The sequence below is a fragment of the Neolamprologus multifasciatus genome, chromosome 19 (assembly GCF_963576455.1).
Source record: "Neolamprologus multifasciatus chromosome 19, fNeoMul1.2, whole genome shotgun sequence".
Lineage (NCBI taxonomy): Eukaryota > Metazoa > Chordata > Actinopteri > Cichliformes > Cichlidae > Neolamprologus > Neolamprologus multifasciatus.
In genome coordinates this window covers 24945916-24969433 of record NC_140457.1, presented here as the reverse complement: position 1 = coordinate 24969433, position 23518 = coordinate 24945916, and the positions used below count along the sequence as shown (strand labels likewise).

Sequence of the window (23518 nt, the reverse complement as noted above, 5' to 3'; positions counted from 1 at the left end):
CATGGGCTTCAAATGGTAATAGTGGTGCTTCTAATACAGTAAGGACCACTAATGCTGCTGTGGGAGGATATCAGTGTCACTGCAGCTGTATAACTATCTCCACCTACTCGGTTCAGGATAATGGGCTGACAGTGGTTACAGCAGCATCAGCACACCAGTTCTAAGTACCACCTTGACATGCATCTTATTGGACTGCCATCAGGTTGAGCAGCACTGCTAGATAAAGCAATAGAAGGGCACATCCACCCACAAGTAATTTCTTTTTCTGCTGATGGGGGATACACATATGTCAGAACGTTAACTGTGAGTTGGTGTTTGCAAAGAGAAGAAATTCTCCAGTGTAATTCATTTAGAGCAAATGCATTCATCTGCACAAATACCACCGGATAACACCGCATTTGTCTCAGTGACACCGATGCCTAAGAAAAGCTGTGATCTGTTTTGATTCTTTTTTTTTTTTTCTGGGTTGTTTATGTTGGCTAAGATTTGGCACCCAGCGAGTCCTGTTGGATTGCAGTGGGATCAAAGATGTGTTATTGTACAGTGTGTCACAGAGGGTCGGGATAATACGGGGGAAACAAACCTTGGAAGTAAATTCAGCAGGGAGGAATTAACATCTGTTGTTTTCTCTGCCAAGGCTGTTTCACCATGGGGTTCCTTAGTGAAAGATCAGAAAAAAACAAGACTTTTTCCCCAAATTGAACATTTAAAGCACTCAGACTATACTGACACAGATTCGGGATGAGATGTGATTGAACAAGTAAACGAGGTTATTATGAGATCGAGGGTAGCTTGTTTATTGGCATTCTAAGATCGGGTCATGCTGAAATGCACTTCACATTCATTTAATTTACTGACCTGTGATTGATTTGTCTTCAGCGTTTTCAATGATTTTAGTTTTTATGTTGAAATAAATAAAGAAATAATAATAGAATAGAAATAATAAAGAAAGAAGATAATTGTACTGCTACACCGCAGCTTCCTAGGGAACAGGAAAGTAATGTTCAGAGGTCCAAGCAACGTTTGGACACACTCTGATTGAGTAAAGTTTATACAGTGGAAATACAAATCAAGCACAGCTCAACCAGGGCAAATGGGTGCAGAAATATCCCAACCTACCTAATTATTCTATTTAAAAATAATAAAATGGAAGTGAGGCCCCTGACCCCATCTAAGTCAACAGAGAGAAAGATCTAACTCTTGGCTCATTCTCCAGGGAATAGCAAGAGGATAAAGAACTATAAAAATCAATGCAAAAGAATTCTAACCCTACCCTGAACTCTGCTTGTCTCACATATAGTTACTCACAAAGAGCAGAGATTGTTTAGGTGCTCATACTAACTCACAGCTGCCTTGAATGGCAAGTTGGCAGCCCTTTAAAAAAACAGAAATATATATATTCTGAGGGTGCAGCATAGAACTATGGCACTGATCCAATCAGTTGGTGACAGAAGCCAGAATGGAGAAGAAGCAGAAAGGGGAGGAAGGCAGGATGAGGAACAAGTGCATGCCCCAATCAGGAAAAGGTAGCACTCCTTCACAGCATATAAAACAGTCAAATTAAAGATTCTACAAGAGGAAGGAGTGCAACATCCCAGTGCTATGGTCGTACAATTTGTGGTCTGGCCTGAGAAGCCAAAATCGTTAAAGTTGGTCACAAAAGCAAAGGTGGAGTAAAATGTGGGCTTTGTTTACCAGGCCATGCTGTAACATTTTCACTACCAGCCATCTGAATAAGCTGTTCTTGTGAGGGTTTTGTTAGTCATAGATGGTTAAATAATATCAACATCTGGACTGCAGAAAACAGAAAATCCTGAACTGTTGTTGAAGATTCTCTATAGTAGAGAAAACCAGTCACACATACTGTCCAAACAACATGAACAAATATTAGAACATGCTAGTCAGCTCGATTTCCTTTTCATCATCTCAGATTTTTGATGCCAGACTGGCAGAGCAGCATTTGATTGATGAGGGCAAGAAAAATGCAATTTGCAATGTATCTGTTTAGAAAATGCTAACTGGTAATTGCCATTTTAGGGTGGTTTATAGTTTTTAGCCTCTAATGTGGTGGCTGCTACAACCCATCAGCTATTTGTTTCAAGGCCTGCAACTTTTGCTGTCACCACTAGTGACACTAAGGCTACGTCCACACGTACCCGGGTATTTTTGAAAACGCAGATTTTTCTGTGCGTTTGCACCTTTCGTCCACATGTAAACGGCGTTTTTGGTCACTGAAAACTGAGATTTTTAAAAACTCCGGCCAGGGTGGATATTTTTGAAAACTCTTTTGCATTTACGCGTGGATGAGAAAAACGCAGAAAACGCAGAAAACGCAGCGTCAAAAGTGTGCACCTTTTTTGACGTCACACTGTGCGCCACGTTATTGTTTCGGTGAAATGAATTTCTACAATACTGTTACTGTTAATTGTTCTCTCTGCAGTGCTTAAATGCTTACATATACACACACAGTTACTGTCCCTCCACACATACGACTCGGTTCTGCTTCTATGCCCCAGCTTTGTTTACTTTTTCCGAGGCTTCTAGACTTCTGATTGGCCAACATTTCTGCACGGTTAGGAATATATCGCCACCTGTTGCTTTGGCATGTTCCTAGCAGCGTTTTCCTTCATTTCCGCCTTTACGTGTGGACGGGATTATTTTTTAAAACGAAAACGGAAAATCTCCATTTTCAAAAATACCCGTGTACGTGTGGACGTAGCCTAATTCTTAAGATTAAGGGTGTGGTTTCATTAATTAACAGGTTGCAGACACAAGGGGCTTGAGACAGTTTTCTAATTAGAGCCGCAGAACAACACTTAAACATGAGTTTTCTATGGGTAAAGGTAGCCAATGTGGGGCCTGTAGCAATTTTGCCTTTTTGGACCCCCAAGAGGAAATTCTCTGGGTACCTGACGGTGGGCTTGCTCACAGAAAACCCTCTGTGGCTGCTTTGTGGGTTAGCCCATACAGGCCCCATAGTAGTTTTACCCTGAAGGTCCCCCATTACAGTTTTCTGTGGGCAACCCATAATAGTCTTGCCCATAGAAAACCTATATAGCGACCCAAAATAGCCCGCTGCAGGCTACTGTGGGCACACATTTTCTGCCCCAGATTAAAATATATGCTGAGCTATGACGTAGACTCTGCAACAAAGTTTATGCTTCAGTTTTGGTGAGTAAAATTCGAGTACTGTATTAGTCTGTTACTTGCTACTTATTAGCAGGTATGAATGGTTTCTAACAAAGCTTATCAGTGTTTGCTGATAACTTAAGACTTACACTGGTAGTCCAAAAATTGTAACCTTTGGATGCAGTCAAAAAGATAACATTTAGGCTTTAAGCCTGGATATGAGAGTTGATTATTTCTTTTTTGCTTCTTATCTTTAGTCTAACACTGCACACCACTTTCCTTTTTGCAGACAGGCAGAATAATATGAAGGCTTTAGATGTGTTTGAGTGATCAGGAGTATTGCAGAGCCTGGAAATGGGGGTTATGGCCCCAATGTATCCATCTTCATCCATCTATAATCTCATTGTACGCGTTAGATTCAGTGCACACATTGCCACCATCTTCAGCAATGTGCGTGACCACATCCACATCCAGACTGCAAATTGGCAAGGAACTGTGGGTCTCCAGGGAGCTCATTCCAGATGAGTCCTGCTGCCTGAGCCTCTGTTGGATGTTCAGAAGGAAATGGGCCTTCGGGGGTGCAAAGGAGGGATTGTCAAGACGAGATTCACTCACTCACACACCCACAGTGGCATACATGCTTAGTTTTGCGACTGTATGTTGGAAGCAGTATATGTGTATTACTCAGCGTGTTGTGACAGCTTGTGGACAGCGTGGACTGCTTTTTGTCACGTCTTATCCAGGTCAGCTGTCAGAAAAGTGCTGAGACGACAGTTGTGGAAAGTTTGACACAGATTTGAGTCTCGTCTTCACTTTTTTGAGCTCAGAGTGCACCTAGATGTCTTCTGGGAAAAGTCATGCAGAAGCACCATTATATTCTGTATGCTGCCTATTTAAGATACCTTGATTTCATAATGGGTCATTTTTTAGCTATTTTTGTGTTTTATGACTTCATTTCTTTTCATATCAGGAAACACAGTGGGGTTGGAGCCTTTGTGGAGTCAATTGATACACATTCATGTTTGACTATCAGGCACCCATTGAATTCATCAATTACAAACATTTTTTGATGACATGATGTATTCGTTCTTTCCTATAATTGTTGTTCTCTTCCTGTGTTGTTATTATGACAACAAGCATGGCACTGCTCAGGAGGTGCTCACAAGTGTAAATATTCATTCATCTGCTATACTTTCTTTAAAAAATTAAAAAAAAAAAGCAGGCAGGGATAGCTCAGTAGGTAGAGTGGTGGCCCCATGATCGGAAGGTTGGGGGTTCGATTCCCCTGAACAGCTACCCTGAGGTACCCCTGAGCAAGGTACCGTCCCTAAACACTGCTCCCCGGGCGCCCAATGGCTGCCCACTGAGTGAATGGGTTAAATGCAGAGAGGAATTTCCCCACGGGGATCAATGAAGTACACTTTCTTCTTTCTTTCTATACACATCTGCTATATGTCATCTGCTTCATCATCCAGAAGGTGTTAGCCGATTTTTTTTTTATTTACTAGGTGATAACTTTTTTTTAAGATATTTTTTAAATTCTGCTGTTCTTCAGATATTTTCCCTACTGTATTTTTTAAAAAGATTTTAAAGACTTTATGAATCTCCTAGAAAAAAACAAAGGTTATGTAGAAGCCTCGTGCATACTCTGTCATGCTACTGCAGTTGTCTTCTGTGTGTGTAGGTATTTAATAGTTTTTAAAAAGTACAAAAAACACAGGTAGTGGCTACAGTAGACACGTTTGTACGGTATAGCTTTGCTCTTCTCTGCGACTGGTTGGCAGACCAACCACTGCACAAGCAAGAGTAGCCTACAGAGCAATTGCACCACATGATTTGTACACTTGCTCCATCTGGCAATAGAGGCAGCTAGATGGGCTGTCTGTAGCTCACCCAGGTTTACCAACAGTGCCAACATGCTTATAAAGCACTTGGAATAGTAGAGTAGAATAGGGCTATATAAGAACCATCTACTGAGCATACACGTCATGGATGCTGAACTTTGAAGTGCTTCAAAGAAGCTTGCTATACTTCAGACACATTGATCAACACCCAAGGGTGAAGCAGAACTCTATAGTCCGTGTTTCAAAAAATATTCTATGGTTTATTAGTTATCTACCTGGCAACATAACAGTATCCATACCCACTACATGCCAGCTGCCATCAACTTTTAATGATGGAAATGGTTAAATCAGCAGGTCTATTTGTGGACTTGGCCAGGTAAAACTGTTGCTAAGGAACAAAGCGTAGACTGATAGAAGAAGAAGAGTGTGGTTCAGAGATTTAATGTCATTCTCATTAAATATTAATGTAATTCATATAAATGACATTTCCATGCTGTGGGACCATTTAACTCATGTAAAGTCACACTTTGGTGGGTGGTGGTTAAACACAGACATATGCAGCAGTGTTATATGTGGCTCCATATCAGACATCAACAGGGTTGTTTGTAGACATACTCAGAAATTGCTTGTAAATTACTACATCTCAAGTTATACATTACAAGCAGCTCTTATAGTATATTCAGCCTCATTCATTCAGGTCTAGTGACAGGTGTAGTGAGTCGTAGTTGCCAGAAGATCGCAGATAGCTCCCCAGTCCTATATGACTGTGGTCTACACTGTATTCATGCTTTCTATCAGATACTGTTTAAAGGCTTCTATATTTTTTCAATTAAACTAGAGATGCACAAATTGCAGTTTTATTGGCCGATTGTCATTTACCATTTTCTGTAAGTGTGATCTGCGGATACTGTATTTTGCCAATTATGATTTTCTTTGTATGTCCAATAACTGACAGCCTATACTTTTGCCACTGTGGCCCCTAGACTCCCCCAAGCATTAAGAACTGTGGACTCAGTAGCTGTTTTTAAAAAACAACTCAAAACTTACCTTTTTAAAACTGCTTTTGGTTAATTTTTTGTCTGTTTTATTTTCTCTTTTTAAATCCTTTTATGACTTGTAATCTTATGTGCAGCACTTTGTGATTCTGTCTTGAAAGGTGCTATATAAATAAAAATTAATTTATTATTTATTTATTTATTTATACAAAGAAAAGTCAGGTTTTCTTAAATGCAAATTTGTGTTTGTATAATAAAATAAATTATTAAACTTTATTATTAGACCTTTTCCCAACTTGCAAATTGCAAAATAAAAAGAGCCGCTGTACACATACATAGATTTATTTTACTTTACCAAACAAAAGCAGACACAACAGATTTATATAACAAAACAAATCTTATATGATTTTCCAGTTTCATAGATAACAGGACAGGATTTCTTTTTTTTTTCCCCACTGAGAACACGAGCTCGTTCAGCGCTCTTCTTAGTGTGTTCGTGCTTGTAACTCATTGTTGGTAAGCATTTCCAACATTAGGCTGTGCTGTGCCACAGCAGCAGGAATCTGAATAACATGTGTAACTTCACAGTTTTAATTTACTGAATGTGTGGGGCTTGTTCTGTGCTTTACCTCAGCTCTCATCTTTGTAAACAACTGATGTTGCGATAGTTGTCACTGATGAATAAAATGCTCTTCCTGTTTACTGTGTCCTCAGGAAAAGGTGACGTGTTCGGAGATGTCTTTTGGAAAGAGACGACTCTTGCACATGCGTGTGCAAATGTTAGAGCGCTTACCTACTGTGACCTCCACGTCATCAAGAGGGAAGCTTTGCTCAAAGTTTTGGAGTTTTACAGTTCCTTCGCCAACTCTTTCTCCCGCAACCTCATCCTCACCTGTAACTTGCGCAAGCGGGTAAGGCATTCAGCTCTTTGTACATGGTACATGAATAGTAATAATAACAGACATCACTCCACTTTGCAGTGTGACAAACCTTTCTTGCTGCTTTCTGTGTAGGTGGATTTATTTATGACTTCTTCTCACATCACTGACAGTCAGATTGTTCTTTATTTGACTTCACAGTTGGTTTTAGAAAACCTATTCTCTAAAGCCAACTTTAGAATGATTTTAGGTTTTCAGATAGTTAAAAGGAAACAGGTAAAAATGAGCCTAGATACTAAACTCTACCAGTGCCAAGAAGAGAAGAATGGTCAAACATTCAGCCAGAATTATGCAAAAGCTGTTGAAAAAATATCTTGTTGAGGTGCAGCTTTCTAACAGATAACCAAAGGTTAAATGTCCAAGGGTGTATGTATGTATGTATTTGACCCTGTGTGTGTGGATTAGGGAAAATCCAAAATAAACTCAAACTTGTAGAGTTTATTTTGGATTTGGATAAAGTTGTATGCTGTAAATCCTTTCACCCTGTAAAAAGATCAGTTTAAGAGATCATTAATAGCCCAAAATTACCATGAGTACATGACCACAACTGTGCATAGACCCATCAAATAAAACAAATAAAAAACACATAAAAAGTTTGGGGATTTTGTAAATTTAAGCAAAGTGACACATCTACATCTTTGCTTCATTAATGAGTAGACAGTATTGTCGATGCACTGACGCTGTTGTGACAACAACCGTACTCATCAGTGCAACAGCACAATTGACTCGTAGTTTTTCAGGCTTCGCTGCTGTTGACAGGGTCAGTAGTAGTGCCACCTAAATTTTGTATTTAGTCTACCAACCCAAGCTGTCTGCTCCTCTGGCCAATAGCATCAAGCGATGACTGGACTTCCACTCCCCACAGAAAGCCAAGATGATGTAGATTAGAGCGCAAGATCAGATTATCATGCAGGTTGGTTGTTGAATTACGTCTGTGCTGTAGCAGTGTCTGCTGATGCTAGACACCAACACAAACATGTCACGGTAACACTGAATTTTTAAAACAGTCGGGTAAAGAGAAGCACACAGCACTGCTTTTGTACCAGAGGGGGCATTCTGTGTTGTTGCAAAACAACAGCTCACCTTTTACAGTAAGGTTGTTTTTTTTAATATTACAGCTTTGATACACTTTGGCTAACATGATATATCTTCAATACAACTTCTTTTGCTGGCACAGCCATGCTCTAGTGACGAATATATCAAAACACAAAGTTTGACATTGGTAGTCACGAGTCCTCATTTGAAGGCTAATCTTGTTTTTATGTGACAAGTCTGCATGAAATTCTTGCTTTTGAAATATAAAAAACATTGCAACTGGAAAAACTATAAAACATTGAAGTTCAGGTGTCATATACACTACTTTCTATGTAGTAATCAAGCCTTTAAGTTCAGTTTGATGACTTGTTGGATGCTGGTGATAGTGAGAATGAATCTTTAGGCTGGTTAGCTTTCTAAGCTTTTTTACTCACTGTAATAGTGACTAAGCCGTGTGAATGTTCAACAGCAAGTATTTTAATTTCTGACGCCATGATTTACTTGTCAATTTCATGCAATCAACTCTAAATGCTAGAACGCATTTGAGCCAAAGCTCTTTTTTCTCTGGAAAAGTGGGATATTATTTGGAAATTTGAAAAGTTTTGACATTCCAAATAAGAGAAAAGTATGGCTCAGCTAGAGCTGAATTCATTAAAAACAGATCGATACAGTTGAACAAATTTGACTTGCTTAATATCTTATAAGTTTTCTAGTGCAGTGTGAGCAGATTTGTAGCCTCAGTGGTTTTATGGCCTTTTTACCAGAGAAGATGATAATTTCTGATACCGTTGCTCATCTTTTGTAAAACTGTGAAGCTTCAAGCAGAAGTTTCACAGCCACACATGAGGCTTGTTGTTTAAGTTTTTAGGGATTTCTATGCTCTCTCTCTCTTTTTTGAGAGGAATTTGAAAGTACGGGCTTGTGAACACAAGTCCTAATCAAAAACTATTCTCTGCCATTCTGGCGCATTTTCTTTTTTTCTTCACACACATCATATTGTCTGATTTTCTTTCATAACAAGTCTGTTGTTGTTGTTTACTTGTCGTGTTTCATATTTCATGGTCCCTCAGCTCAGTAGGGTTTTTTTCCCATTTAAGTGTGGATGTGATAAATTATACATACAATACAGATAGCCTCATTGTGCTCTGCACCCTTTTGCCCAATTTTACTGACATTCAAACAGGAAATCTTGTCTTTCTCTGAAGCTGCAGTTTGTTTGTATTCATGTCTTTGAGTATGTAGTTTACCATTTATTGATGGCCACATGAACACCTTTTATTTTGTCCCTTAAACCTGCATCTAGAGTACATGAACATGTTGATGTATATTGTAACTAATAACACAGGACATTTTGTATTTTGGATAATATGTTTACCTTTTAACCTTTGTATTTTTGGCATCTTCCCACCATAATAATCTATAATACATAGTATACTGTCAATTGTTGTTTAAATATGTATGTATTCAATTCAATTTTATTTATATGCGCCAAATCACAACAACAGTCGCCTCAATGCGCTTTATATTGTATGGCCCCAGCTGAGCCATACATACAGAGAAAAACCCAACAATCATATGACCCCCTTTGAGCAAGCACTTTGGCGACAGTGGGAAGGAAAAACTCCCTTTTATCACGAAGAAACCTCCGGCAGAACCAGGCTCAGGGAGGGGCGGGGCCATCTGCTGCGACCGTTTGGGGTGAGAGAAGGAAGACAGGATAAAGACATGCTGTGGAAGAGAGACAGAGATTAATAACAAGTATGATTCAGTGCAGAGAGGTCTGTTAAGACATAGTGAGTGAGAAAGGTGACTGAAGAAGAAATACTCAATGCATCATGGGAATCCTCCAGCAGCCTACACCTATTGCAACATAACTAAGGCTACGTTCACACTGCAGGTCTTAATGCTCAATTCCGATTTTTTGATCAAATACGATTTTTTTTGTTGTTGTTCACACTACAGATAAAATGCGACAGCAAACGCGCTCTAGTGTGAACCCTCAAAGCGGCCCGCATGCGCAAAAGAAGACGTCACACACAACGCGCTCTGTTTAGACCCAGAGCAAACAATATTGTTTGACTGATGGCCCTTAATATAAAGACTTCAGACTTTACGTTTCCCAATTTTTGCTTTAAGTTATTTTGTTATTTACATAATAATGTAGATAACCTAATAATGATCCTTATTGCTGTTTTAGAGGAGCGGTGATTCAAAGGATAGCTGCAGATTTCTGTCAGAATCTGCAGATTATACAGTACAAATAAAATGTTCACGTTTCTCCAACGTTGTCTTTCTAACAGTTTCACTGGATGGCCAGGAAGCGTTCGCGATGTCTTCTCGGGCGCTTCTCCGGCGCTGATAATTGGAGTCTGTCTCGTGTCAGTGACGTAAAAGACGGATTTAATGCGACATGACCGTTCAAACAGCAGTCGCTTTCTAAAACATCGGATATGTATCGGACCCAGATCGGATTTGAAAGTATCGGATTTGTGCCGTTCACACTGTCATACCATGATCGGATATGGGTCACATAGGCTCAAAAAAAATCGGATTTGATGCGCTTTCACCTGCAGTGTGAACGTAGCCTAAGGGAGGATTCAGGGTCACCTGGTCCAGCCCTAACTATATGCTTTAGCAAAAATGAAAGTTTTAAGCCTAATCTTAAAAGTAGAGATAGTGTCTGTCTCCTGAATCCAAACTGGAAGCTGGTTCCACAGAAGAGGGGCCTGAAAACTGAAGGCTCTCCCTCCCATTCTACTTTTAAATACTCTAGGAACAACAAGTAGGCCTGCAGAGCGAGAGCGAAGTGCTCTAATAGGGTGATATGGTACTACAAGGTCATTAAGATAAGATGGGGCCTAATTATTTAAGACCTTAAGAGCAGGATTTTGAACTCAATTCTGGATTTAACAAGGACCCATTTTGGATTAGCTGAAGGCTTTTCAGGGATTTTTTAGGACATCCTGAAAATAATGAATTGCAGTATTCCAGCCTAGAAGTAATAAATGCATTAACTAGTTTTTCAGGGTCACTTTGAGACAGGATATTTCTAATTTTAGAGATGATGTAAACATGTGGGTGAAAAGGTTTACATCCAAATTCAAGATATTATTTCTAGGATATCTATGTTTTCAGTCAAGCTAGAGTTACATTTACTCAGAATGGGAAGTGAATGGATCCAGGCTTCTTCTCTTAAGTAAAAACATGTACCATATATTGATTACCTGTGTCTAAAAGAAATTACCTTAAGCAGGCTGCAGATATATTTGCCTGTCTGATAAAACAGGATAGCTGCACATCGATCTAGCCCTATAATTTCAGTGCTCTATACACACGGCTTTAGTCTGGCATCAAGTACAGGTTTGACAGTAGCTCCTGTTATTCCTGATTTCACTGGTCAGTTAAGCTGACCTTCTTACTTAACTTTTGATTGTGGGTGTCTGGGTGGGTGTTTGTAGTTGCATAAAACCAAACAAAAGTAGAAATGAAAAACACTGTGAAGGTTCTCAGTCATCCAGGTCATCGTAGTCAGTTCTGAACCGAAGAAGCTTCTTGGATGAGAGCTGAAATGTCTTCAAGCAACTTATTTTATTAATCCTTTATTTATCCAGGTAAAAAATCTCATTGAGATTAAAAATCTCATTTCCAAGAGAGACCTGGCATCATGGCAACAAAAGTCACATACCACATAGGTATATAACATTTAAAACAAATACAATATCCCATACCAACATGTGTAAAATATACTTACTGTAAAATAACTTAAAGAATTCCAGACGCTTTTCTTTGCAAGCCCCTTTGACTGATGCTATATTTATTCTGAATTGCAAATTATGTTGGAATGTAAACCTATCATATGTGACTTTTACTTCTTTTATTTGTTCAATTCTTTTTCTTTACCTGTAATTTATGTACATGCAAATTGCTTTTAAGCAATAATTGTTAGTATTGAAAATAATGCTGAAAATAATAGCAACAAATTTGTTGTTTCCTGTAAAATAATAATTTTTTATTAAAGATAACTTTGCAGGGTAAAGTATACAAACACAAAACTTTAGGAAACAGTAAAAAACTAAACAAACCATTATTATCAGTCTATTGCAGGACATATAGACCGACAACAATTCACTCCCACAGTAACACTGATGGCCAGCGTACAAACTCCAAGCAGAGAGGCCGCAGCAGGTTGGCAGATTTAAACTCAGGACTGTCTTGATGTCAGCCTTTCACCATTGCACCCCTCTAAACAGAAACTCCACCCGAATACTTACTGAAAATATAAAATTCCAAAATGCAAAAAGACCTGTGAGCTAAAGGTCTACCAGAGGCTTTAATCCTCTTCGTCTGGCTGCTCCATCATCCTATACCTAGCATCCACTTCTGTCACACCAGCCATCTACATGTCCTAAAATACTGTAATTTAATAAATTAATTAGTTAATGATTTGGCAGTCCATCTATGACCTTTCACTAGATGTAGTTTATTACTTGACATTAACTTGTCAAAATATGAATGAGAGTTAGTCATTGCATATAAACTTTCCAAATTCTCTAATTAAAATTCTAAAATATCAGAGTAATGAAAAAGAACTACTCCATACATTTGAAAGCTACAATCACGTGACAATAATGGGATTAATAATGGGATTAATGTTGTGTGTAAAGCTCACCAGTGTTCATCGTGGCTCATCATGTTTTAATAATTCATGCGCATACCAAGGGTCAATTTCCTACATCTTTCTCATAATTATATTTTAATTGTATTCATTTTGTTTAACAATCTGTTTCTACCAAATACTATTAAGTCTCTGGGCGAAATATTACTTTAAGAAGTGAAAAGAGAGAAAAAAAACACATTTCTGGTTTTCTGATGGAGGCTGGAGCGTAATTTCTCTACTTTTCCATGTATACTTGTCCTGTCCGGTCCTTATGAACTGAGAACAACTCAGTTTCAATTGTTATTTTAGTAATGAGTGCATGTCAGTTAGAAAAGGACATGATGCTCATTTTCATTGCATCCCCAGTGAGTGATTTAGGCTGATTATGCAGCAGCAGTGCACTAACAAATTGCTAAGTGAAGCTTTAAAAAGTAAAAAAGACCAAAACAAAACCCCTAAACATTACAATAAGCTAGCTGCTTTAGTTTTAAACGCAATCTTCCTTCATGCGTTGACAGCTTCATCACCTTCCTAAGAACTGGACTTGATTCATGAACGAACCTTTAAACGAGCTTAGCTGCACTGGGAAGAAGTGGGAAGCAATCCCTGGTCTTTGGACGGCTCTTTTTCTAAACTGAGGTAATTGTAAAGATGGACACTTATTCGCAGTGCCCTGTAGGAATTTCACCCAGCGGTACCTTCATGTAAACACAGAGAAAGCTTTGCAGCCAGAGCTTTCTCCTCTCTTCTGTAGCTCATTAGTTCCCAGGATGGTTGACAGCTGCTACATTGCTGCCATGATGGAGACATACAGCTTCTGGAGGGAGCTAAGACTGGGCTTGTGGGACTGTGAGGAGACCAGAATATGTGTCAGCTCTAACTCGTTCTGTCACTCGTGGCTGGCTACCAATCTACGCCTGTAAGCACTTTACCTTCTCCCTTCAGCCCTTTCTCTTTGTCATTCTCTCTTTTTCGCTGTCATGCTTTGACTTTAATTATATTTCCTCATTTTGTTGACTCCTCATGTTTCTTGTTCTCCAGCACAATATTGTTTGTTTTTGAAACGTGAATGCTAAAAGCTAAATCTTTGAACTCTGTGTTAGACAGTACTCAGTAGAGTGCCAAACGTTTTTATTTACGACCCTGCTGGAGGGCTCAAGTACCTCGTTCATAGATGTGGATTTCTTAATGGATTGGTTCATCTAACAGCTCACCTACGCAGTTTGAACATGAGCTAATTTCTTTTTAAAATGCCTTCCATTTTGGCATTTACCTTCCAAATGTGGGATAATCCATTTAACTACAAAGACACGACGCAAAGTCTCACGTCCCCCAAATATATTTTTTTTAAATTTTCATATCTAGTTGTACCCCTGCCACACATACCCCATCAAAGTTGACTTCAACTGTGTATGTTTGAACAAACTGCTGTAGAACTCATGACATGACACAATTGGCACTACCATTTCTAAAATAACTCGTTTGGTAACCTTTTGATTTAGATGCTGTACAGTCAAGGAATTCTAGCAAAAACATTCAGATGAGATGAGGTTGCACTATAGCAAGACAAGTGGCCTGAAAACAAAGGAATATAAACAAAGTTTTTTTCTTGTTTTGGTTGTTTTTGATTTTGGATGACACTTAAATTCAAAGTTGATGATAAGGTTAGTCCTATTAGCTGTGCAGCATGTCAAGACTGTGGATCTTACTGATGTTGTTGAAATATTTGCTATCAAACATTGGAATTAAAAACTGATATTAAAACACTAGACTTTTAGTTCTTTAGATTACCTTGCAGCCAAAAAGAGGCTGAGACTCTGCATTATGTGAGTTCAGGACTGGACTGGGACAAAAAATCAGCCCGGGCATTTTGACTAGAGACCAGCCCACCAGGTATTATAGGAAAAAGCATAAAGCCTATGAAAACAAATGCTGTTGTGACAGTGATGTACACTATCTTGTTGGTATATATTTATCAATCTAATAAACTTAAACCTTAAACAATCCTCCCTATTCTGGTATTTTAAACAGTACTTACCGGAAATATCAAACAACCTAATCCATAATTACATATACCTAACTAGCAGTGTTGCCAACTCCCAGCAAAAAAAAAATAGGGAACCATCCCCACCCTCCGCCTCATGATGCTTATTTGACGTAATCAACTTTCATTTTTTGCCAGGGTAAAACAAATGCCCAGAAACCAATTATTTTTCTACAGTAATTAAATAGATTCAACATCTTTCTTCAACAGAAGTGCAGACTGCACACATGGTGCCTTTCCAAAGGAAAAAGTACTATAGCTTACTAGGGTATATTAGACTTAATGTTTACTATATACAATAATGAATTTCTATACATTTTACATCAGATGATCACTTTTGTTGTAAGATTCAGATAATTATTTATTAAAAGCTAGATATTTTAAATGAGAATAAGAAAGAAAAGTATTTTTTTCTTATGCCCAGTGGGCCGATGGCCAGTCCAGCTATGTGTGAGTTGATGGATCATGTTGAGGATAGACAGTTTGCCATTACAGGCTTTCCAAACAGTTTTAATCGATTTCCATTATTTCGATGACACCTTGACCTCCTTTGTGATCCAAAAAGAAATGGAACAATCAGTTTCTCCAATATTTGCCATCCACTTGATTAACCATTGGTCGCAGTACTTTTTAAAACACTGCACCTTTGACTAAAGCCATCAGTGTCATGATTTTTTTCAATTGTTGTGTTTTGATGACTTTTTGTTTTGTTTTGTTTTTTTCAAATTCTTTGTAATCATTGGCTCTTGTGTATTACTGTCAGTATTTAGTAAATTTCCATCCTTGCTTGGCCCAGTCTGATTAGTTTCATTGGTGTTGTGTTCCACAATTATGTCCTGTATTCTGTCAATTCATCACCATCACTCATCAAATGTGGATCACCTGATCAACTTGCTGCTGCCTCTTCTGTATATGACTTGTCTGCTTTGACTTAAGATTTGGATTTTGAACTTTTACTCTCTGCGTGTCTTGAATTTGGGTCCATTCCCTCCAAGTCATTAAAGAGAGATTTAAATTGTCTTTTTTATCTAGATGTTTTTGAACTTTTGAACTTAAAGATGATATATTAACAATTAGAAAGGCAGTTTAAGTGACATTGAAAGGGGGAAGATTGTTGGTGCCAGACTGGCTTGCCAGAGTATTTCTGAAACTGATAATCTACCTGCATTATTCTACACACAAAGAAAGGTCCCCCCCTAAAAAATCTTCAGTGAGCAGCAGTTCTCTGCCTTGTTGATCCCAGGGGGTCAAATGTGAATGGCCAGATTGCTTTGAGTTGATAGGGAGCCCACTTGTTACAGCCAAGGTATGAAGAAACGCATCATCATGCTGAACCTCAAGGCAGATGGTCTGCAGCAGCAGAATGCTGTCAGCTAAGAATTGGAAACTGAGGCTACAACTGTTGCAGGTTCACCAAAATTGGACAATCACAGAATGGAAAACCATCATCTGTTCTGAGTCTCGGTTTCTGCAGTAACTTCATCCTCTAATAGCAACATCACAAATGGCAAATTCTTTGCTGATGCTGCAGTTGCAGAACACACAGCTGGATTTGCATTTTTCCTTCAATATTTCGTGGATGTTGAGAAGTGTGTCGGGGAGAAAGGATTTTCGGTCACGCTGGTCACGTCTACACGTTAAGCCAACAGCTCAATACTGCTGAGCAATTTACAGCTAAGTCTGCAGTTTCATTCTTATTAAGATGCAAAACTTGCTGGGATGCAAATTCAGAGAGGGTTTTTTTTTTCTGCTGATAATAAATATTTGGTGGTATTTTTAGGTGCTTGACTCTTTTTTTTGCACAATTGTAGTTTTTGATAAAAGGCTCTGCTGTCCAGATATTTGAAAAGCACCTTAAACAAAGTGTTAAAGTGTACAGTATGTCTGTTCCTTTGCAATTTGACAGTAATTAGGTCGTTTTAGGTATAAACTAATATAGACAAGCGATTAGAGCTCTAATAGATTTATGCAAGATATTGAACCTTTGGTGGCCGCAAGAGGCTGTGAACCAGTCATGTTTCAACACTGAAGACATCCCAGTAATGTGACATGACTATAAATGCATGTTCATAGGGCAGACCATCGACACAAGATACACTAAAGCAATACTAATATTATATAGATGGATTTACATTATATTGTATATCTTGGACCTGATGATTCACAAACCAAAAATTGTGATTGTTGTTATCTTGTTGGGCTTTTTTTCATTTGCTCCACAGACTGGTTAGAATCAAAAAATAAATTATAATATAAATAGCTTTTTTCTTTGCCTAGTATTGGGTTAAGACTACTGTAAATGACATCAAAACCATTATAGGCAGATCCAACAGAACTCATCAGTTTGAATTACAAAGAATAGATTCTTAGATTTTAAAAAAACAAAACAAAAACACATCTAATTTTGTGTGATGAATCTTAAGAATTATAAGTTTTGTACCCCGATGTCAAAGTGGAACATGTGCTCTTTAAGCAATTGTAGTCATCAAGTGTGATTGTTTGTCTATAAAAGCAGAAGTTTTAGCAGTTCACTTGTGTGTAACACGGTGCCACAAGGAGTGGATGTCCCAACATATTCATGATGGTCAAAGACCGTGCAAGGCTCAGAAACTGCATAAAACCCCTGAGAGCTACATCTTAGACTCTGCAGGCCTCAGATAGCATCTTTAATGGTAAAGTCCATTGAGAAAAGACGGAACAATGGCTTGTTGTAGCCTCTTCTCTCTAAAAAAGAACAAGGCAGCACAGTGCAGGTTTGTAAAGCTGCACAAAACTTCCGGAGCAATTGTGTCTTCATGAGTGTAGACCAACCGGTCGCAGCAGATGGCCCCGCCCCTCCCTGAGCCTGGTTCTGTCGGAAGTTTCTTCCTGTTAAAAGGGAGTTTTTCCTTCCCACTGTCGCCAAAGTACTTGCTCATAGGGGGTCATCTGATTGTTGGGTTTTTCTCTGTATCTATTATTGTAATAATAATAGATACAGAGAGTGGGCGATCGTGGCTCAAGAGTTGGGAGTTCGCCTTGTAATCGGAAGGTTGCCGGTTCGAGCCCCGGCTTGGAAAGTCTCGGTCGTTGTGTCCTTGGGCAAGACACTTCACCTGTTGCCTACTGGTGGTGGTCAGAGGGCCCGGTGGCGCCAGTGTCCGGCAGCCTCGCCTCTGTCAGTGCGCCCCAGGGTGGCTGTGGCTACAATGTAGCTTGCCATCACCAGTGTGTGAATGTGTGTGTGAATGGGTGGATGACTGGATATGTAAAGCGCTTTGGGGTCCTTAGGGACTAGTAAAGCGCTATATAAATACAGGCCATTTACCATTTAATATCTACTGTACAATATAAAGCACATTGAGGCGACTTGTTGTGATTTGGCGCAGTATAAATAGAATTGAATTGAATTGAATAAAACTTTGTGAAACATACACTTAACCTTTATCTTAGACAAGACACGTAGGGTCTTCTGTGTGTGATGTGAACGTACAGTAAATGTAGTAGATATTTCTGAATTGTTCACCACCCACCTGCACTTTGCTATTCTGTGGCAATATTTTTTGCCATGTATCTTAAAACCGAGACTGAAATGAATTAGGATCCTGCGTTATCATAGTGCAGTTCTTGCGTTGTTTTTTAAAATCCACTCATGTTTTTCTGTGTGTTTTGAAATTAAGTATAAAGACTGCATGGAAACATCATACATCAGGAAACAGGGCTGAGACAGAAAAGTGTGTGTACTGATAACAGAGAATGTAACTGTTCAATGAAAGGAAACAAGTGAATAAATGTGTCTGTGTGGCGTAATGAAGAAAGAAAACTCATCTTCCTCACATTAACATGAAGCAAACAGAAGTGCCAGCATCAGTAGAGTCATTTTATTGAGTTATTTTATTTGTTCTAGCCCTGCTATCTGTAAGTCAGCAGAAAAAACTCAAAACTCTTTTTCACAGGGCCTTTAGCAGAGAGTAGACACTAGGTCCTTACCTTCAGAGCAGATTAGGCACTGAGGTAAATAGAGAGAATGAAGTGATGCAGCAGCACAATGTGAGCCAGAGAGGGATGCAGTGCAAATGGGGCTTCGGAGTCATAGCATGCCAAACCTCAAGTCACCAGAGCTCTTATTACATAACTACTCTGTAAGTGAGGCTCTTCTTTTTACTACTTCCCTAGGCTACTACACCTCTTCACCAGTCTAAAAAGGATTTATTACCCTTAGAAAAGTGCAAATTTGCTGTTTCTCAGTTGCTGTTCTCAGGGCATCAGCGGGGCTTATTATTTCAAATCCCAACTTTGCAGCTTTGTCTTCATCAGAAAATTCCTCTGTTTTTGTTAACTGGGGAGTCAGAAGGTACAGTGTGTGATTTTAGTGTTGCGATCACAAACTTTAAAGAAAACTGTTACAAAAGGCTGAACATATTTCTGCCTGTTTAGACGTCTGATTAAATAAACCGCTAACTTTTTAATAGTAGCACCGAGTTGTTTCTTATGGGACGTGCAGTTCCTGTGATGATCTGTATGGTTTAATGCCAGCACATTTACCAGCATGACTTCTTTTAGTTGTTGGCTATTTTTAGCAGCAGAACCTACTGTGCACTGCCTGCTCAGCCTCTGACACCAGAAACATCAAACATTCCAGTGTTGGACTGGCTGTGCCTTTAAGTTTAAAGCTTTAAGGATACTTCTTTGTGCCTTTACCTGGTCTCGGATTTGTTGCTAATCATGTTTATACGACCCAAATTAAATGATAAATAATGAAAGATTTGAGTAAAATGTAAAGACGAGGCTAAACCAAAGGAAAATCCACCTTAAGGCACACACCAAATGGTACTTCCTGTAATTTATCAGAATATATTTAGATACAATTTTTATAATAAATCCCTTCACATTTATTAAAACCACCTTTTAATAGTCTTGAGAAAGTTTTTTATTCTGGTTAATTAAAAAAAACATATATTGCTAGCTTGACTTTAATTGTAAAAACCATAAAAAATGCTTGTGTACATGCGAAATGATTTGATTTCACAAAGTAAGTTCACACAAACAGATCTGATTACACAGCAGAAGGAGCTGGCTGCAGTTGACTTGGTGTGTATCTTCTTTGAGGTATTCATCCTTGTTCTGCTGAATTTTGGGAACATGAATAACCAAATAAACAGGGCTCGTAAGTGTGTTTTTTTGGCGAAGTGGGGCTGCTAAAGGCGTCTGCTGGGAGGCTTAGCATGCTGTGCTGGGTTTTTCGGGACAGCTTGTATGCTGGGAGGGACAGACTTAAGGGCTGAAGCCTGCAGACTGGGAAGCTTTTACCAGACTTCAATTGGATTATTTATGTGACCGAGAATAAAAAGCGGATGGGCGTGCATGTTGAGTTGGTGTGTGCCTGCCTGTGTGTGGCTGCACTTCCTTTTGTGTGAGGAAGCAGTTTGACTGTGCAGCAGCATGTGTGCATGTCACCGACACTCGTCTAACCTTAGCGAATAAAGGAACTGCTGAGGGGATTTTTTCCAAGACCGAAAAAACATCAGTGACTGTGCACACACAAACAATTACAATAAACATGAATCAAGTGCTGTGATCCAGTGCATTTATCAGTGCAGCGTTAAGCCTCACGTTTCCATTTCTTTACTTTGATTTCAGTTCATTTGAATTTCATTTAAATAGTGCCAAATCACAACAACAGTTGCCTCAAGATGCTTTATATTGTAAGGTACAAAAACCCCACAATAGGTACAAAATTTTTATATTTTACTGATATTTTAGAATCAAACTACACCATGGAAACAATTCCTATCAGTGTCATATTGGTTCATTAATTCATCGCAGTAACTTTGACTAAACTAAAACTAACCACACTATTGCATTACATGATGAATTTGTATTTTATTTTACTGTATTTTTTTCTCCTGAAGTGACTCAGATCGCTTTCTGTTTTGACTTTAACCCTTTAAAACCGGTCAGAGCGGCACGCTCCGTTTTGCGCAACTACTTTTAAATCCCAGTAGAACTGCAACCACGTAAGCTAGCGCAATAATTTTTTTTGCATATGAAACTGGAGGAGTTGTACTTACATCTTATGCCATCAGCTTGTCCTCGGTCACGGTTTCCTTCCACATATAGCTTTGCAAAACTGCATAAAAAGCACTTGCAGCAACAAAAACGTAATATTCCAGAAACACGCTTTGCCGATCCGATCAGCTGTTCATAACACTTCCTACGTTGGAATAGACGTCAGCACGAACTATCGCATGTCCGCCATGACCTGCCCGAAACCGGAAGTGAGTTACCATCAGGGCCTCATGAGCCTATACTGGTGTTTTTAAAAGTTATGTTTGACTTTATGACTTTCTGTGTCATTTCTGGGATCCTTAGGACTCATATTGCACTGCTGGAAATAGTTTATTTTGATGCATATGCTGCTTTTTTGCAAATTTGCATTATAATATTTATTTTCGTTTTTCCTGCAGTGTATAAAAATTGGTGTATTTCAAAAATAAAACTATGAAGACACTCAAAATAAATTTCCTGTGGTGGGAAACTATTTTGTGCAACTTTTTTGTATTTACAGTTTTGAGGGATAAGCCTCTTAAATTTCTCTAACTAGAAATATATGTTAAAAAAACAAAAACGATTTTCAATTTTTTTGTAGTTTATTGCACTTTTTTTGCAATTTATGTAATTACTATGCACTTAATGCAGACATATTATTAACATTTAGGCTGTAATGGTTGTATTGATGTATAGCAACTTAAAATGCTCCCAAAAATGGCTCCACAACATGTAAAAATATAATATAAGCTCTGGCGGACTTGGTTCTATAGTAGGTCTTAAAGGGTTAAACAAGCCACTCAGATTTTAAATCAGTCTCCTGCTTATATTTATCATTTATTCCATGTCAGCACCTTGCAGCTTGGTCAATTAGATTGATATCTATGGAGAAGCTTCTGATGATGTCATTGATGGTGTTCTTTAACATATTCAGCTTACACACTCTGGTGGCATTTCAGCTGTGTTCATGCCAAAGCTGGATATGTGACTTACAAAACAGGAGTTACTGGTAAAGAAAAAATGGTTTGGTTCAGAACCTAAAATATTACTTATGAACTGTTTTTTATGCGAGACAAGACAAATGTGCTCCACAATTTATTGTCAAAACGTTTAGAATTTCAAATTAGTTTTACAAGGTGCCATGGTGCCTCCTCTCTCTGGCTCAGAGACAAACGGCTGCTGTGTCTCTCTCTCTGCTCGCACTGGAGACCCAAATGAACAAAGAGCCCCACACCCAGACAGTACATGCTTTTTATTATGTGTGATTAACAGGATACTAAGGTGATTGGTCAAAAGTTGCAGGAAAGCCACAGTTCTCGTTATTTGGCTGAGATCCAGCACTTCGGCTCACGTTTCTTCTTCTGCAACTTTTGCAGGCAGCACTCCCGTTTCCCTGGCAACCATCTCTTCAAGTTAACATGATAACAAACTGATCATGAAGAGGGGTTTGTTTCTACTTTCACTGCTCATCTGAAAGCTCTTCCCTAAAACTCCAGACAGTTTATGTTAGGTACAGATTATAATCTGCCTGACTTGTCTGCTGTAAGGGAATTGTTATGTAAAAATTTGGCTTTAATAATGTAATTTAATTGATATGTACACCTCTGTTAATATCTTGTCTTTTTTCAGTGCATTAGAAATGTCAATTTTAATATTTCATATTAATATTTGAACATTTTCATAATGTTTTGGAAAGCCAGTAATTATACATAGCCAACAGCAGGGAGAAAGCTGTTTCTGTTGACAAAGCATTCTCCTGTATGGAACAAAACAAGGAGAGTGAGGATCTTTGTGTTTTTACTCACATCTGAGATTAAAATAACTAAGAGAAGCTCAGGTCTTTGGGTCATCCCTGCTGCACATGTGTGCTCTTGAGCAAACACACTAGAAAAGACCCCGGCTGTTTGTGTTCACTGCACCTTTTGCAAAATATATCTTATGACATCCCATAAACAGATGCACAGAGATGATCTGTTGTTAAGCCTTTTTCAGTTATACAAAAGCATTTGTTTTTAAAAACTTACATTTTTGCATTATATAGTCAAATGTTTCTATAGACAATTCCCCCTGGGTTAATGGTATTCTGGGACATCTTATATTAGTCTAACCCTGACTATCACTTCACAGTGTTACAATCTAAACTAGGCTAAAGCCTTGTTTGGTACTATAGTTGGTTCCAATTTTTCACAGCTAAAAATAGAAATGTAGAATGTAACTATGGGCTAACTGGCATATTGTGAGAGGGAAAGAAGCTGCAAGCCAAATCTCAGTTTCCAGGACAGGATATCTTCAGGCTTTGAGAACAATTACTCATTTCTCACACGATCTCTGTTTCCAAAGTCAGTTAGTATGCTATCATTCTCCAAGATCTGTTCTATACATCTGTCACAGTCTAATGTTCTATAAATATATGGATCTTGTACGGCAACTAAACCCTTGCTGTGCTTTTCACCCAGACATGGGTAACTCTTATGTTCATGTTCAAGGAAAGAGTTCTGTTATATGTAAGCTGTCATTATCTCTCTTGATTATCTTGTATTTGGTGGAAAAGGTTCTCTGATCTCTGCATCAAATAACTTTCCAATCAGTTTTTGCAAATCAAAATTTCTCCAAATAATAGCTCCTATAAGTGCATTTAAAATGTTTTAAGTCAAAACGAGCTATGACCTGAACAGCGTCCTAGTATGAAACAGTAGTTATTGCTATTGTATATGTATATATATAATTTTTTTTAATATGTATAATACTGAATGTTTCACTGAATGTGACTGTGTAAAGTCATGGTCTCTGCTTTCTTTAGGCCAGCACTGTTTTTCATTCAAATGCTCCTAAAGAGGCTGGCTTTTTAA

The 23518-nt window shown here is 38.5% G+C and overlaps 1 protein-coding gene across 3 annotated transcripts in view; it reads left to right on the top strand.

Moving 5' to 3' along the window:
- kcnh5b (potassium voltage-gated channel, subfamily H (eag-related), member 5b) overlaps positions 1-23518 on the top strand; it is a 199346-nt gene that overhangs the window by 129492 nt on the left and 46336 nt on the right. For all 3 annotated transcript variants that reach the window (XR_014871273.1, XM_085144145.1, XM_085144144.1), the window contains exon 12: positions 6683-6879. Coding sequence is in view for 2 of the 3 variants with exons in the window: in XM_085144145.1 (XP_085000271.1) it covers positions 6683-6879 (197 nt within the window). In the remaining variant the exon portion in view is untranslated. The remainder of the gene's footprint in view (positions 1-6682; positions 6880-23518) is intronic.